We start from the raw sequence: 18,628 nt of genomic DNA on the forward strand, positions 1-18,628 counted from the left end.
CTGTCATCTCCTTCTCATGCACTGGTTAGCCATGGATGTAAACAGTTCATTCAATTATTTTGAGTAGATTTTGTCCTTGTTTAGCATGTGCTATTGCTACTATAGATATACAAAGGACAACTTGTAATTTTTGTGTTCTATTTGTTCATACTGTTATTAAAACTGATAAACCTACTCAGCTTTCCATGATTGTTGATAATCGTTATACTCTTAAATCAGCGGGTTGTAGACCCCTGCGTTGGTGATTTTGGTGCGACACCCCATAAGCGCCACACACGTACATGGGTTTCAATGGAATTTGTTTAGAGAAAAACAGAAAAAAAAAAATCGAGGTTTAAATCGAAAATCGTCCATTAGTTAGAAAAAATCGAGATTTTATTTTTAGGGCAAATCGCCCAGCCCTACATTATGTTATGCGAGGCAACGCATGCTTGATCTGAAACTCGCCTAACGTGTGCCACGTGTATAGTCTTATCAAAAAGAGGTGAACAATTTTAGCTAAAAGTACAAACATAAATTATCATACCATTTACACTGTAATCGTTCTCAATGAGTGTGTACAAAAACATGAAATATTTTGCTTTTATATTAAAACAAACACGAGTGGACTCCCTCCCACAGAGAAACCTTTGGTCATTACAAGGTGTTGCACATCAGCTGAACACAGGAAGATGAACATTTGGTGAGCAGGAACGTGGGTGTAGAGGAAGCTTTGTACAAGATGAACCTTTAGAGATAGATACATATTTAGGTCTTCAACAAGGTAAAATCAAAACGTACCATACAAATAAAGAATACAGAACAGGGCAAGCATGTTGTCTAGTTCCTATAATCAAGTTTTTGAGTGGTGATTGGTGATAAAGGCAATTTATGATATTATATAAATCCTGAACGTAGAAACTGAGCCGTAATGGAATGCCATGTTCTTCATGAACTCTAAATCCTACAGATTTGCAACGAAAGTACAAAAAGATTAACTCCAAGAATTGCTACGGTAAAAACAAAAAGTATACTGGATGAAACAGTTTTACACTGGTTTTCAAATTGGCTTTCATCAAGCATCATCTGCCGTTGGGGCTGTAAACTTTTTATCAAATAAACATTTCGAAAGTCAACATCTTTTTAATAGTTAAAAAACTTCTTTTTTTTGATTGCACAACAATCACAAAAATAGAATCCAATGTATACGGCATCCTGTGTTGAGTCCAAAGCGCCCTGTTGAAGCTCGAGTGATGAGCATTCGTTAAACTATCACAAGAATTCTCACTGTCCAAGTCTTGCAAATACATAAATACATCCACAGCTGCGACGCCTCAGAAACATTGTAGCCAGGCGGCCGTGTGGGATAGTGCAAATCTGTGATTGTCAGCCAGTCCTGTGTGAATCCTTGCAGTCCTCCTACTGGATGCTCAACTCAAGTTTGGATCGCTCCTTCAGCCACGTTCACATCACATCCGCTTCTCTGGTTAATGGCCTCTCCAAACTCCTTCCTCAATTCGTAATCCTCTCATCGAATCTTATCTGGGTCCAGATTGTCAAGGTCGATATCGGGGGAGGCTTCGCAGCAGAGGCACATCATCTGTGTGCGCCGGGAGAAGGAATCTGACCGAGGTATGGCAGGGGACAGGGGACAAGGAGCAACGGTTAGTACAGTCAGTACACAATAAACAGAACAAGCTACGTACAATAATAAGATCATTTAGTTGACAAAAGGACATTGCAAGAAATCAATACTTGATGCAACGAGAATTTATGGTCAGGTGATTTCTCACGCGTCTTCAACTAGTGCAATGTACCACTGAGGAGCAGGTTCAGACAGGTTTAGAGGCCGTGTTTATGACTGCTCACACAGGATTTCTGGCATAAAACACAGGGTCTTTTGAAATGTGGGTTAAACCCCTTACTACTTAAGGCAGGCTTTCAGTTTTGCAAAGTACGTGCAGAATATCCTTAGCCCCTTTCAACATCTCTCCACATCCCTCCTTCTAGGTGGTCTAAAACTCCAGGGTCTAAAACTCAAACAGTGATACACTAAAACAATTTCCATTAAGGCCCTAGAATACCTGAAACAAAATCTGTTTTTTTTAACTGGCCATAATGCAATTTTTTTTACAGTAAAGCTGCCATGTGTGGTATATTTTTTTAAATGTGCGAGTCCTTCGTGTATATTGTTAAACGGCCGCAGACTGCGGTGACGGTGAGAAAATACTTTGGTTTCGGCAGCAAATTCCTTCTGTCGTCGTCGTCGTCGTCAACGACGCCTCTGGTCGTCAACGACGACGACCAGAGGCGCCGCATCCCATTAGGCATACCAGGCAACTGCCTGGGGCCCCGCAATTGTTTGGGGGCCCCGGGCCACGGGGGGGGCCCCCTAGAGGCAAAAAAAATCGCGACGACGACGACGACGACGACGACGACGACGACGACGACGACGACGACGACGACGACGACGACGACGACGACGACAGGCACTGGTTTCTAGCTGGGGCCTCCTACCCATGGCTTTGTTCAGGAAGGGCGGTCTGGAGCTGGCCGGCAGGTGGATGCACAGGAAGTAGACGGGTACGCCGGAGAGAGCCACGCCGATGCCCACCAGGGAGTTGATGGGGTCACTGTAGAGGGACATGAGCACCAGGAAGACGCTGCACAGGCAGTAGACCACGGGGAAGAACAGGTTCAGCTGGGGGGGGAGGAAGGGCACACAGGGGAGTCAATACGACACATTCTGATCATTGGACAGGACATTGAAGAGACAATTCAGAGTGGCTTGAGAAAGAGAAAGTGACAGAATGATCACAGGCTGGAATCAAACCGTGGTCGCTGCAAGGCCCTATGGACTGTGGGGGACTCGTTAACCCTAACCCACAGCTACAACATTTGAATTAAGTAAAATGATGATCAGTTATGTCATGTCAGGAAAATCTATGTGCAGGGTCAATAGATAGTTAGGGCCCTATGAAATCCGTTTTATATTTTTCCAAATTCCGTTTTATTTTTTTCCAAATTCCGTTTTTATCTGTTTTAATTTTCATGTATTCCGTTTTTACACTTAAAGCTATTAAAATCATCAGAACGAGTGTCGAATAAGTGCGAACGGATAAAATGTAATCAGATAGAAGACTACATTTATTAAAACATCACAACATTGCACTGTTTTTAGTGCTTCAAATAAAAACATGACATAAATATTAAAGTGCCTATAAACTCTTTTTTTATAAACTCAAATTGTTGTTTGAAGGGGCGTGCCCTGGCTACGGCGTTCATTGTTTTTTATATGGATTTTGGACTTCAAGTGGTCATCGCACGTATCTTTGCGTTTCCAATCGATAGTATGTTGACATATTCTACAAAACAGCTGATCACCTGAGTGATAGAAGTGTTTTGGATATTGTTTGGCTCTGAATTTGGGGTTAGAACCGAATTACGGGCGCTTCAACTTCTTCTTCGGCTTCTTGTTAGGAGCGGGACCTATCGTTTGCGTGGTGGACCGGGGATTTTTTTTTAACATTGTTGTGGGAGTGAAAGCTAAACATTCAGTGACGTTAATGTCACCCGTGTTGTTTCCCTTTTCCCTCGAAACTGAATTTCATCAAAATAATGGCGAATTCCGCTGCATTCCGCTGCATATTGTAAATGTGACGTGTGATGTGCCTTGTCCCTGTTACATGTTATATGTGCTGAAGAACAGGAACCTGCTGGAAATCAGTTATTTTACTAAGACAGGCCCGTTTTAAATTGTAACTTTGTTACTTTTAATACTTTCCTGCTTAATAAAAAAAAAAAAAAAAAAAAAAAGATCAGTAGATTCCGTTTTTATTTTCCGATTCCGTCCGGGTTTTCGTTTTCCCGGAATTCAAAGGGCCCTAGATGGTGTAGTGACGGAGGCATTAGGGAAAGGACGATCCCTAATATCCAAGTACATTCCTCTACTGAAACCTCCCATCTTGCACTCTATGGAAATATTTGTATCCAAAGCAAAACTGAAAGGATACAGGTGAACGTCTGCTGTACCGGACGATCACAGAGATCGGGCAGCCCTAGTGCAAAACCACACCCACACATGTTGATGCTGAAGTGCATGAGAGTGAACGGCGAAAACAAATCCTCTCCAAGCTCCAACGATCTAGTGGATTTAGACGAGTCTAGACGAATTAGTCGAGGGGCCACAGAGTTATTTGTAGAAAGTACTTTACACAATAAATGCGGTTAAGGACCTGTAGCGCACCGGTGACGCTGCGCTACATACTCAAAAGAAATTGACAACAAAATCTTCGGCGAGTAAGCGCCGTCTCAAGAGTTTGCCATTGCAAAGTGGCACGGCGAAAGTCCCCCGCCTATGGAGGCGCACGTGCTCCGAGTAAAAAGCACCGTGTCTGACTGACGGGCTTAAGAAGCCCCTCCTTTGGACGCCAAGTCCACCACCACCGCCTCCTACAGTCTAGTTCAACTAGGGGCGTACGGTGTAAACGCTATAGAAATAAACCGGTGTGAATTTGCGCTAAAGTATGGATTTTGACGTTACCGTGTGACCGGTAGACAGTGTTGTGTGCGACGCGTTACAAAGTAAGTAACACGATAATACCAGGGATGCACTGTCTTGCTTTTCAACAAAAAAAATCTATTACAAAATTTAATACTGAACCTTTTCTGACATTCCAGAAGACCTTATAGCAAAAATATAACTTGAAATAAATATGAGCGAGTAAAACAAAATATTTAGTTGCGCGCACTTCAGATAAATGCGCGTCACTTGGGAGACGAACCCGATGGCTACCATGAAACATGACCCTGCCTTAGCCAATCAGAATCGCTTATCTCGTCGTTAACCCAGGGGTGCGTTTGGATTACGCAGTTCAATTCAATCAATTAATAGTAAGGCACCGCATTTAACATACAGTAACGGTAATGGCGTCGTAACAATGGAAACGGTAATTAGTTAGATTATCCTGTTACTGAATAAATAACGGCGTTACCCAACGCCGTTCTTTTAAACAGGGTTATTACAAACACTGGTAACTAAGGGATACTCAATTTAATCTGTTTCTTACATCCAGATTGAGGCAGATGTACAAAGCGTTGATTACGTGACTGTTAACTCGTCAATGCGGAAACCGCAACATTAGACCTTCACTCAAGATAAGGTAATACTTTGGCACGGTTCCTTTACGCAACGACAAACTCAAACTAATTCTCTCACAGCCATTTGTGGACATTTCTGCTGTTAGACTTTCAATTAAAAAGCAGGAAGACGAGTGCCATCCTATCCTATTCATTTGTGAATCCAACAGATTTTGATGGCAAACAAGCTCAAACCTGGGTGAACATTTAATTTTCGTTCGCTTCAAATGTATTTTGACCAATGATGCGGCTGGGACGGGGATATGCAGGGAGCAAACAGACCAACGGAAATACAACAAACTAATATGGCGGATTCATCTCAGACCCAGAGGGACTGATAGCATTGCGTTTCCAATGTTGGGTAACCCTTGTGGGCCAACAGCTAAAGGCACACTCATTCATCACTGGTAAACCAAACGCTTCCTCTCCACCCTCCGACCGTCCAGGCCGACCCAGCGCCCAGGGGGAGAGCTACAGCCGAGGGACCGCTGGACGTTCACAAGGAACAACTCCCACTTGAAGGTACAGTCTATCAACGAGGGGTTTGAACGTAGAGACGGTTCTTAATGTTTGGAAAAGGCTAGCATTGTATGTTTAGGGTGAACCGTTGCTTTGAGGAGCAGACGGCGGGGGCTACCTTGACGGGGCGATTCCTCTCGGGGAACTTCTTGCGCAGGTAGATCAGACTGCCGATGGACAGGCCGATGAACAGCCAGTAGTTGAAGCTGAAGTAGTTTATGAGCTGGTAGACGTCGCTCACGCACAGGTAGATCAGAGCCATGCCACCCTGAACGGATACAAAGGAAAAAACACAAAACCAGAAGGGAGGGAACGACAATAATTAACCTCAGGAGTTGTTCAGTTTCGACAGCACAGGACTTGCTGATTCAGGTGAAGATCAATTGGCCGTTTATGACAGAACAACTAAATGCAAACGACTTTAAACAGATTTATTCATCGTTGAACCACGGCTGAACCACTGACGTTGAAGAGCAGGGCGGGGATGGGTGTGAAGCGTTTGATGTGGATCATGCACAGGACCTTGGGCAGCTGACCTTCTCTGGACCCCACGAAGAACAACCTGAGGCCGTTGAACCAACAATAAAGATCAACAAGCGGCCTTTTAGAACGACATCATCAAGAGGATCTCATCATCGTCAACAAGGGCCTCATCATGGTTCCCATTAATAGTCATCAGCGGTCCACAATAGACTCATCACCACGTCACTCATCTCAAACGAGGAAAAAACGCTTGAAATCGACGATTGAGTCTTTAATCAACAGGTTACAATGTTGACCATCTCCTCAAGCCGATTGCGATAGAGGGAAGGTTTGAGGGTCGGAGGTCGGAGAGGGCGCGCCGGCGCTGGGTCACCTGGAGGCGGCGATGATGGAGGAGTTGAGGCCGCCGTAGCAGGAGATGGCCACCGCCAGTGGGATGATCCAGCGGGCCCAACCCAGAATCAGGTCGGCAAACGTCTGGAGGAGAAGAAGTTCAGCACGTCGTTCAGCATTCTCAGGTTACAGCTCGAGAAAAAAAGAAGAACGCCTCCGTTCTACATGGAAACACCGTCTCAATTGTCCGTCAGACTACAGGGAAACGTTTATAGCCAGTCATGCATATCGGAGTGTCACATTTCATCTGGATCTAATCGTCTGTGGATGAGTTGAAGGCGCTGAACGCTGTAATAAACTGATGGGATGTGGAGGCTCGTTATTGAACAAACCCAAAAGTATAGCACAGACATAACACACGTGGTACCCATGTTGCCCAATATGTGAAAGCGTTGAATTACACTTGCACTGTACTTCTGACCTTTATCCGTCTGCAGCAACAAGGGAGCAAAGACACTTGTGGCGAGAGAGGAAACGCAACTCACATTCGTAATCGAACCCGTCTCCTACTGACGTCAAGCGGTTTACTGTTAGAGGGACTTTCAGCCTACTGGAAATGATTGCTGATAATTACAGCTCCACTCATTCTAATTGGGAAACCAGAGCCACCCAGGAGCCCGGTAACCATGGACGCATCGACTGGAGACCACCAACCCGCCCCCACCCTACCCACGACCCCTAATCACCCCTAATCACTCTCTTCCTGCTCGGCCCTCTAACAGCGTTAGGGTTCCCCGTTGTCACGTAGAGTCCTGAGCGTAGCGCACACTGTTCTGACTGAGCAGCAGTTTGGTGCAGCCCAGATGGCCCCCGGGGGGAGGGGGGGGGGCAGACAACACACAGGAGAGGAACTGAAAGCAGCAACAACAGGAAGGAGAGGACATTCCAGATGGGGCCAAATGTGAGGTTGTTAATTAAGAGCAGTGTGCGCGCGCGCGCGCGTGCGTGTGTGTCTCACCACAGCCACTGCTTCGCTGGTGATGATAGTCTCCATGTCCATGACTACGTAGTAGGCAATGTTGGTCATGATGTAGATCACCGTGACGATGGGCATGGAAATGCCGATGGCCAGGGGCAGATTCCTGAGGGGGGAAACGGTTGAAGAGAAGCTTTGGCCTACGGTTGTTATCAGATGTCATCAGCAGCCACACACCGACCACACACCGAGCGTTCCAGAGAATGCGTTACTTCCGTTTACGGTCAGTTACATGGACGACAGGTACAGAAAAGGCAATTCATGGATGACTGGGGGTTAGGCCGCAGGCATTGGTGATTCGACCCAGTAACCGTCGGCTGGGGGTCAAACACTCCACTGGCCACTAACCTACCCGTCCCCCTGATTTAGAGAACTCTACAGAAATGTCAAAGCAGCCATGAAAAGTCTCAACAAGAATTCCCTCGGAGCAATCGCTCAAGGACCTCTGATAGAGCCATGGGGTGTTAGTGCATGACGGGGAGGGGGGGGGGAGGCCCTGGGCCAGCGGTCCCCACCTCTCTGGGTTCTGGATCTCCTCGGTGATGAAGTTGAGCGTGTCCCAGCCAGAGTAGGAGTAGAGGGCCGAGTAGAGGGCCAGGGCGATGTCCCCCGGGTTCAGCTTTGAGCCCTTGAACGAGTTCTCAAAGTTCTGGGTGTTACCTGGGAACGGGTAGGGAATACACACACAAACACAATGGAAGGGACAACATCCAGTTAGAATAGGAAGGTGTCCTGCGAGGCGAGAGTTAAGAAATCTGAATAAATAAAAAAGGCAAAACAAATGACAGCAATGACAGGAGAGCCGGCTCAACACGACGGCCGAGATTCGGTTTTGTTGTTTCTAAACAATCTCGTCCTCAACAGGAGATGGAATGGAGGTTAAAACAAAACAACAGTAATGAATATTAAAAGAGGTTACGTTTTTAAGCTCTTGGATTGGTCTATACCTGAAAACGATTGTATTGCTACAACTAGATTTGTATTTCTGGACACCCAAAGCATATGGTCAGCCAAAGGTGGTGTTTTTTTACACAACATCATGCCACTAACCAACACATTACAGATGATGCAACCTCATACTTTGAAGTAGAAACATTTCTACTCGGGTCTGTCAAAGATTAATTTGCTGGAATTCCAAGACTGGAATTACTTTTCTTCTTATCAATTTCCTGAACCATCGCAATGATGAAAGTCATGTCCTAGCTGCCATCCATTCCGAAACCAAGTCTGTCTCGTCACCCACCCCGCTGGATAGCCAATGCACCAGGTAATATATCCAGCTAGGAAATATTTCCTACTTTCATTTTCATTTCCCCTTGACCCAATAACAGGTTCTTGGATCAGATTGTTAAAAGCATTGCAAATGGTATGAGAGATGGAATCATCAGTAATACTGTCACACTGCAAGTGAATCTTGTCGTTTCTCTTGGTCTCTTAAGCCTGCTGGGTGATTCTGTTTCCCCCCCCTGCAATTGTATGTTATTTTTGTAACATAAATGGGTGGTATTCTAGTGTGGGAAGTACAATAAACCTAACTAACCTAAACTGTGAAGGCAGAATGAGTGGGAGGACAGAATGAGATATTATAAATAGATGGTGCAGGCTGAGAGGGGGGGGGCTCACCTTGGGCCAGCCTGACCAGGCCGGCGATGATGATGAGGATGAGGGCCAGGACCTTGGCCACAGTGGAGCCCACCTGCAGGATTGCTCCCCACTTCACCTTCATGCAGTTCACAAACGTCAACAAGCCTGGGGCACGGGGGGCAGAGGAACACAGCTGTTACAGGCAGGGACCTCCTTTAGGCAGGGAGCACACTGGCATGATTAAGAGCAGGGATCTCGACGTCAAGTCCCATTCCACACACAATCCCTGGTGGATAGAAAGTGAACACAGAAAGCTCCATTTTTTTTTTATTTGAATTGTTTTCATTTATTTGACATTACCAATAGCAATATAATAAAGTAGAAGACCTGACCGTTTGCCAAGGCGATTTGAATGCCACGGTACATCATAGTGTAAATCAAGAGAATGTCCAACTCTTGAGCATATACTGTACTAAAAAGGCCGGGAGGGTAGGTAAGAGATACACCCGCTGAGTCTGACAAGAAAAGCACATATGCTCATGCTTGTTATCACACACACACACACACACACACACACACACACACACACACACACACACACACACACACACACACACACACACACACACACACACACACACACACACACACACACACACACACACACACACACACACACACACACACACACACACACACACACACACTACGCGTTTGTGGTAAATACAGTGAAATTTAAAAAACTTCTAGATTTCTTCGGTAGCACCTGTGTATTGCTAACTCTGTCGAAAATATGAACAGAAGGATTGAATTTAAACGTATGGTCTGGTCGCAGAATGTATTGGCCTGTCCTGACGTGAGACCTGGCACATTTCACACCTTTATCTTAATTGCCTTTAACACCAACCACCTCTAGCGCCAACTGCCAGTAATTTAGCACTAGCCATTCCACATTTCACTGAGATATTTCAGAAGCATTCCTTCCATATTTTAACAATAAAATAAACAATAAAACAAATAACTTGAAAGATTATGTATTAGTTCGTCACAGCGCTCAGGAATTCCTAAAACCAAATGTGGCTTCATCTCCTCAGTTTAGTTGGTTCTTAGGTCTAGACAAGAATAAATACTAGACTTTGGCCCCGTGAGCAGATCAAAAAGGTCACACGGCAAGATTACAGATAAACATTATTTGAGATTAACGGGAAATAACCAAACTTATCTGAAACAGAACCACTCACCCTAAATGTTTGAAATGCACTACAACTCCCTTTATTGGCCAATCTATTGCAGTGTACATAAAATAGAGCCACATGAAATCTGTTTTATATTTTCCCAAATTCCATTTCAATTTTTCCGAAATCTGTGTTTTACCAGCTGAATTCTGGATTTTTTTTTTCATCAGAGAGAGGATCTACTTTTGTGAATTAATAAAACGTTTTGACAATTGAATAAGATATAACAGTATATCTTTCCCCACAATAGCTCCTATAGTTTTGGAATAATAATTAGCATGTTAACAGCTCAGCAATGACGATGTTTAGAACCATATTCAGTAGAACAATTATCTGTAAGTCCTTAATAGATTCTCGTTCTGAATCTGCTGATCGCTCGTCATTTTTAGGAGGAATGCTCTGATAACATGGAGCTGTTATTTGTTCTTCACATGGACTTTAAGTTGTAATTACGCATATTTTTAGTTAGTTTTATAGTGTTTAAGAGGACTCTTGACGATGTGACCCCCCCCTCACTCCTCAAACAGCACGATCGAAAACGGAATTATGTATGCCTATTAGTCTGTACTTTTACTATTATTAAACATTTAGGTTGCTACAATAATCAGGCCAACTTTTGATATTAATTCTTTAACAATTTCAGCCAAATTATAGTTTTCAATATTCCACGTTTTACCATTGATTCCGTCCACGGTTTTGTTTTCATAGAGCTGTGAGGGCGTCCTTAAGCAAGACGCCTTACGCCCGTCGGCTACAGACTGGTATCTAAAGAGTCACCGCGGGTGGCTTTGGAAAAAAATTAAGATCGGCGTGGGGCTTACATATGATGGCAGCGGCAATGAGACGGACTGCGTCGTAAGGGGCGGCGCAGGTGGGGTAGAAGGGCTGGACGAGGTAGATGGAAAAGGTGAGGGCGATGACTGCCTGGCAGGCCGGCTCCACGATCATCAGCGACGTCCATAACCTACAACACCACATCAATCAGGGTCAAATCCCTCTGACAGGACATGGCCTCACGAGAAGTGGCAAACCATGAACTTCTGCTCAGTTGAGTCAATTTCTGTCAGACATTTTGCATTACCCATGTGGTGACATAATACATACTCGATATATCGCTATAGATGTCGCCCAACTTCTCTCTAAAAAGTTGCAGAAGCCGGCCCATGAAAGAAAGAAAGAAAGAAAGAAAGAAAGAAAGAAAGAAAGAAAGGCGAAGGAATGAAAAGGTGAAGAACCATGATGACAAGAGATCAAAGCGGACCAACAGCTCTGTGGATCATTACACTTCGTTTCAATTCATTGGCCACTAGAAACTAATGCTATACTACAACCTAAAAGTATTTTTTTTCCCTCCACTAGTCCCATTGTGTCTCCATAGTTGGAGAATAGGATCATCTTTCATTCCTGGTCCCAGATAATAATCAACAAATTGCAGACAAATTACAGTTCTTCTCCATCATTACTAACTAGGCGTTGGGCAATTTCGTCTGGTAACTTTGTCTCACACATACAGGTGTACTTTATGAAATCTTCAGCAGATATACGAACCTCTGTTTTGTTATATACCTTCATATCACAAAACAAATACATTTGGCCAAGTGCCATCTGCAACAGAGGCTGTTGCACCCGCAGAGGTAAATGCCCCAAGACAAACTCACTGAAAACACACATACAATAAATCACAACTAGGAATGACTTCGGCGCTTAAAGCTGACTTTGGCGAATAAAGCTGTCAAAACCCTATTGCTACACATCAGAATGAGCTAGCACGTGTGAGTTTAAAGGTTTCACATGATTTCAAGCCAGTCCAAACTGAGATCTTGGTGCTCTTTAACCATTATAATTATACAATTGAATACTTTTGAACGCTTGAGCGCTTGAACTTCTTTTGTGGCGCTACAGATCACATGATTGAATCCCTCCTGTATGCACACACATTCCTATGCCGGGGTCGGGGCGAGTGTGACCTTGAAACGAGAGTTGATATGGGAGGCCAACCTACCGAACAAAGGCCAGGAGCCCCCCGAAGGCCTCCAGGATGTAGGCGTACGAGGCTCCCGACTTGGTTATGGTGGTGCCCAGCTCGGCGTAGCACAGCGCTCCGAAGACGGAGAAGATGCCTCCGATGGCCCACACCACCAGAGACAGCCCAAACGACCCGGTGTGTAAGAGGACCCCCTTCAGAGAGACGGCCGCAGAGAGTGAGGGCAGAGACATGAGGCTGAACTGGATGATAAAAGTGGCAATGGACGGTAACTCAGTACTAGCTGACATAATGAGAGGCTTGAATTAGCTTAGCGGACGGCTACCATCCTGTAGAGAAAGGGATTTCTGTTGGTTTGAAAAAAAAAAAACTTTGATAAATGGAAGAGCAATACATCTCTATTTACATGAATAGGACAGTCCATAAGGTGGAAAACATGCATATTTGTTACGAGGCCTACTTGTAATGCAAATTTGCGTTCCATCTTGTAGCTCTCCTGTCAATAGCCAGCTGACCCCAATACATTATGAGGCATTGCATCCAAAGCGCCAGGGGTGTAGTGGGCGTTTGTTATCACTATGGCAGCACCGTCTTCTGTTTGTGTTCATGTTGGACTTTCATTGTGTTTTTGCATGTAGCAATTTTTTACTAATATAACCCTCGACAAATTATTGGTCTTGTTCAATAGACAATGTGTTTGTCGTGACTTCAGGCCTAGCCTATCTGTAAACTGGTGGTAGCATGGCGATGTTAGGAGCTGTGGTTATTTTTGAGTTGAACCATACATTTGTTGAGTGACACGAGTTTGTCTAGACCTGTAGGTAGGCATATTGTTGTAATAAATGGGCTAATGAGAAAGAAGCATTATTATTAAACAGGTGGGTTTTCTGAAGTTGTGCACGGGTTCGTGTGCACGCAGGATTTGTTTTTGATGACGTCATACAGTCCCCCCACAAAAGAAAATCCCCACTACCGCACTGCAAAGCGCCTCACGACACCATGAGAACCACACTAAGCCACGTCTTCAGCCTACCTTTGGAGACACAAAGATGCCGGAGCCGATCATGTTACCCACGATGAGGCAGACGCCGTGCAGGAGGGAGATCTCCTGTTTCAACCTCACCCCGCTGTTCTGGGACACCGTGTCCAGGCCGGCCACCATCTTGGCGGCGGGGGCGGGAGAGCAGTTACACAGGAGGAGGTTACTGAGGGCCAATCGATGAGGGAGATAGGCTGGCTCAAAGGATCGCACCGCACAAAGTTGTCTGGAAAGACGAAAGGGAAATTATTTAAAAAAATGGGAGGATGGATTGGGGGGTGGGGGGGGGTGTTGCATAACAGATGGGAGGATGGGTGGGAGGGCGGTAGTTTAGTAGACCTAGGCTATTATATTGCTAAATTTGGTTAAGGTGATGAGTAAAAGGTATTTTACTGGTTTTGGACATTTTGATTGACTGTTTAATTGAAATTAGAATAACCTAAATGAGATTGTTTAGAGGAACAGGGGAAAATATTTAATCTGATGTCCATCAATTGAACCGTTTATCGGAAACTAGGTAGTTAACATTAAATTAATTATACCTTAACATAGAAGTTGTGTAAAGACGACCATTCAACCACCAGTCTTTTTTTTTTTTTTTTTTTTTTAAACGTCTACCTTTCAAATACTAAAATGTGATAGTGGTACGTGAACCAACATAACAGCCAACAAGGAAAAATGAAGTACGGTTATCAATGGTGTTGCCTTCCCTGATGGTTTTCGCAAAAGGTAAATGCATGCACATAAGTCTATGCATAAGATAAAATAACCAAGTAAACGCAAACCCTTCCTTCCATTCTGCATGACAATAGCTACGACAATAGCTTTGGAGGAATGTCTCATTCAAAAGAAAAGCCCCGGGCTATTGTTTCTAATTATTTCGTCAAAGACACATAGCTGACAAAGCGGAAGACAATCCAACACCAAATAGAGGCATTCAGCGGGAAACTGATAAACGCCCTTGGTGGATATGATGCAACCCATGCTAATAGTTAGCTCCAAACAAGAGAAAACAGCTGTACTTACCATTTGCTTAACCAAATACTCAATCAGAGACTTTGCACCGTAAAACAAAAGGCACCCGATTCAAACCACACAAGAAACGCGAAGCCTCGTACAGTGTGAGTGAGGGTTACTCAATGAATTGATTTGTTCTTCCTCAACACGTGTGATATATACTGTTCACCATCAACCAGGGAAGGAGGTTATACATGATACTGCTGTGCTTGTGCTCGCCCCCTAAAACAGCCCCGCCCCCTCCCTTACATCATCCAAAGACGTTACTCCAATGCATTGGTGTCAACATCATACGGAGAAGAGTGGGAGATTTTTTAACTGTTAAATTAATAAGAGGAAAGTTTGTTTAGAGTTGGAAAATTAAAAAAAGAAAAGTCTTGCAATATATGTCGGCGTGCATTTCGATTGTGGAATAGAGTGTGCTTGACTCATTGAGAAACATTTGAGCGTCGTTGCTTTCGGGCTTGTCGGGTGAGCATCATGCAATATTGCTAAGACATGGATGCCACAGTCAGGATAGGTCCACCATAATAACAAAGTAGACCGAAGATGAGAACGTAGTTGGATACGTAGTTGGATAGTAGTATTTTGTGGCGCTGGTGCCTCTGTGATGGCCCAGACCTTTTAGTGAGCTTCGTGTATGGCACACCAACTGGGCACAGCTTTTGGCCTTGATATTATATATTATATTATATAGATATCTATAGGCCTGTATTATTTAGTGCGTCGGTTTCTCTGGCGTCTCTGATCATTCCACAACACGTAAAGACTAGCCATGTTTAAGAATGGGCAGAAATAAACATAGCGGTCACAAGAGGAAGTCTCTCCTCATACACGCGCGCGACTAAATTCGCGTGAAATGTACACAAATCAGATTCAGATAACTCTATGTTATCCCAGAAGTGCACAATTCAGTTTGCAGTTCCCAGTCATGAATAAATAAACACAATAAATAGCAATATTTTATATGAATACACACTGGTTTCACATACAACACTGTGCAAACAGCATTCCTCTCATAGCATTCCCCTCATGCTATCTAGTCCGAAATAGCACCTGCGAAATGCTGGAAAACATGGGCTTTAGCGCTATTTGTTGGTTTGATAGGGTACGACCGGATAGAGTTCTTCTTTGGCTTTATTCTGTAGCTTCCTACACCAGAAGGCTAGATTGTGCCGTTAAAATAAAAGTTGAATTGAAACTAAAAAAACGTTTAACAGAGCGATCTCAAAACGTTTTAGATCCCCATCCAAGGCGATGGGGGTCACAGACACACACACACACACACACACACACACACACACACACACACACACACACACACACACACACACACACACACACACACACACACACACACACACACACACACACACACACACACACTTTTACTTTAAATCCAGCTGTACTTTATCTTCCATTTTCACCAGAAAGATCAATTCTGATGCCAGAGAGAAAGGATAAGGGTGATGGGTGAAGGGGTTGAGACCGAAGTTCTGCCTTGAATAGAGTCCTAGAATCTGAGTCCCAGAGAAAGGACCAAGGTCCTTTAGGTCGTTTGGGAGTTCCAGTGAAAGGACCAAGTTCCTTTAGGTCAAGTTGGAGTCCTGACGTGGGTAACTTTGAAGGGTTTGAGACCAGAGTTATGTCTGGGTTACAGTCCTAGAATCCGGGTTGGAGTCCCAGAGAAAGGTTCCTTTAGGTCGGGTTGGAGTCCCGACATGTGTACCGGAGAGACTGTTGTTCTGATCTTAAATACATTACATCTAAAATGCTGATCTATTTTACTCATTTCTTTGCATATTTTTTCTTTTACTTATCTATTATTTTATTGTATGACAATGTTAATATGTGAAGCACTTTGTGTCTGCCTTGTGTATGAAAAGTGCTATATCAAGTTCCCTTGCCTTGCCTACTTTGACTCGTCAAAGCATTCCTACTATTTGAACTATAAAGTTGAACTCTCGGTCTGTGATTTCAATGCATAACGTTGGCCGGCAAATTGTGAAGGCATCCTGCAACTTTTAAACACGGTACTCTGTCCCCCCCATGTGGTTACTATATATACCACACAAATATATTGACGTTCCTGGAAAGGCGCTGCGTCTGCCACGGCTGTCAGTGGCTATGTTGGGGCCAGTAGCAAGCCAACGATTGCTGCATAATGTTATTGTTGTAGCAGTTATCCAAGAACTTATCGAAGAATACAACATTTGTTTCCTGATTAAACAAGCTGAAATAACCCGCTGTGGCACTGTGAATAATATTTCCCTATGTGTTTTCAGGATGACGTGGAGCGGGAAATCGCTCCACGTCATTTATTATGAGTTACAAAATCACAGGCTGCACTATGTTTAGGGATTCCAAAACCACCCTGTAAACCTCACAAGAAAGTACAGGTTGCAGATCAATACATATTCATCCGTAACAGATGAACAACTCTATCACGCACACGCACATAACATGTGGCAGCCACTAGGGAACTGTGTAATTCCGTGTGAACCATCTATTTATCTACCTGCCTCACTCATTTTCTAAGGACTTGTGCAATATTGGGTTATCATGTTTACAAGTCATTCAACTGCACTTTAACTCAGTTTTAGTTATATTTATATTAGATGTGTATTCATGTTTGTTTTTAATCATGATGTAGGCCTATATATGTATGTTCCTTGTCCTCTCTTTTTCAAGCACCAGGGGGGAGTTCTCCCAAATTTCGCTTACCTGTACTTTGACAAATAAAGATCATTCATTCATGCTGAAATTGTGCCAATGTAAGCATTGCACCCTAACGTTGGTGAGATCATGGTTACTGGTCATCTGCGATCCAGGAGCATTATTATGCAGAGACACCGCCGTCGATAGCCATTGCTTTGGGTGGATTCAGAAGGGATCGGTCTACGATGGCTGACGACACTCCACTGACGCCTTTTCTCTTTGCCTAGCCCAAATTTCATCCGGCATGTGGATGGTAATCATACAGCAGTGCCATGGACGGCTATTGTAGAATGGTGATGTTCCTGAAGGGCTCAAACAACAACAGAGCTAACACGGTGACAACGGGACACTCCCATGCAGTGGAGGAGTTTAGCCGACCACTGCACCTTAGGACTGTTCTGGGGCAGAGAACACAGGAGTCTGGGAGGACATGAGGAGAGTCAGAGGAGAGTCCTCTCTGTGCTGACTGGAAGCTCTGCTTGTGACCAACAGGTGGAACGTTTTTACAGAGACTCAAACAAAAATTGCAGCCATGTTAATGCCCCAATGAGTCATGATTTGGGGTCAAAAGGTAAACTTGACCCCAAAACCAACCAACGTCTTCTGTGTACGTTACATTTACCTCCCAAGAGTCAATAGAACACTTTAGTTCAGAGCTCCACACAACCAATATCTACAGGACGATGTGCTAGTCCCATCCAGCTCTATGGGGCAGAACCACACCTTCTGCTGCTCGTAATCCTCAAACACCAGCAGTCTGTTACAGATGCATATGATACCATATCAGATTGTTTGTCCCCACATCGATTGTGTTCACCCGTGCACCCGCCATAATGTACAGACAACTGTTTGCGCAAATGGAGCCAACTTCTTTTCCAACCCATGGGAAAATGATTGTGACAGTAAGTTTCACAAGCTTTTTGGATCCCTCAATGGTGATTGAAATGGAAATAACAGATTCCCTGATAAGTCAAATGTCCCTCTGAATATGGCTGTAGTTTCTTGCCTTAGCAGTATTTCAGACCAGTCAGATGAGAACAATATTTTCCCATAAGGCCACCTTCGGCTAATTTCGCTCTGTCGTCTCTGCATATGGTTATTTTGGACACTGATGAAAAAGGGCAAGCATAGCATAGTTCCATCTGATCCTGGAACATTTTGTCGCACCATGGATGGGAGAGATACCTGAATGAAGTAGGCCTGAAGGATTCAAATGTGTGTTGATACAATATAAACCTTAAGAGGCAATGAGGACAACCAATCCAGTAGGCATTGCCTATCAGGACTAGACTTCACGCCATTCCCATCATAGACCATTTAAGATCATTTGACCAATCTCTGTGATGAAGTCACTAAAACTGCAGGTGGCATTGATACCTACAAAGAATAAAAGAGTAAATAAATGTTAAATAATTATAGAATATGTATCATCCAGATAGAATACATTCATCTGCCGTGAGATATGATGAAGTGAACACAATCAAAATCATTCTTATGCTAGCTAACTGTATAAGCCATTCACTTATGGGGCATTTCAGTGTGAATTAAGGCTCTTTTTACAT

General features: G+C 44.0%; 1 protein-coding gene across 1 annotated transcript; it reads right to left on the reverse strand.

The window, feature by feature from the left end:
* Positions 1–568: 568 nt before the first annotated feature.
* On the reverse strand, positions 569–14,550 carry si:dkeyp-120h9.1 (Y+L amino acid transporter 2-like). Its single transcript, XM_030347312.1, has 12 exons — positions 14,358–14,550; positions 13,326–13,557; positions 12,311–12,486; positions 11,130–11,272; positions 9,113–9,238; positions 8,005–8,149; positions 7,472–7,595; positions 6,494–6,597; positions 6,103–6,199; positions 5,756–5,905; positions 2,497–2,680; positions 569–1,602 (listed from the first exon to the last, which is right to left on the reverse strand). The coding sequence occupies exons 2-12, from the start codon at positions 13,452–13,454 to the stop codon at positions 1,508–1,510; spliced, it is 1,473 nt and encodes a 490-aa protein (XP_030203172.1). The 5' UTR covers positions 13,455–13,557; positions 14,358–14,550; the 3' UTR covers positions 569–1,507.
* Positions 14,551–18,628: the final 4,078 nt, after the last annotated feature.

The sequence above is a fragment of the Gadus morhua genome, chromosome 22 (genome assembly GCF_902167405.1).
Source record: "Gadus morhua chromosome 22, gadMor3.0, whole genome shotgun sequence".
Taxonomy (NCBI): domain Eukaryota; kingdom Metazoa; phylum Chordata; class Actinopteri; order Gadiformes; family Gadidae; genus Gadus; species Gadus morhua.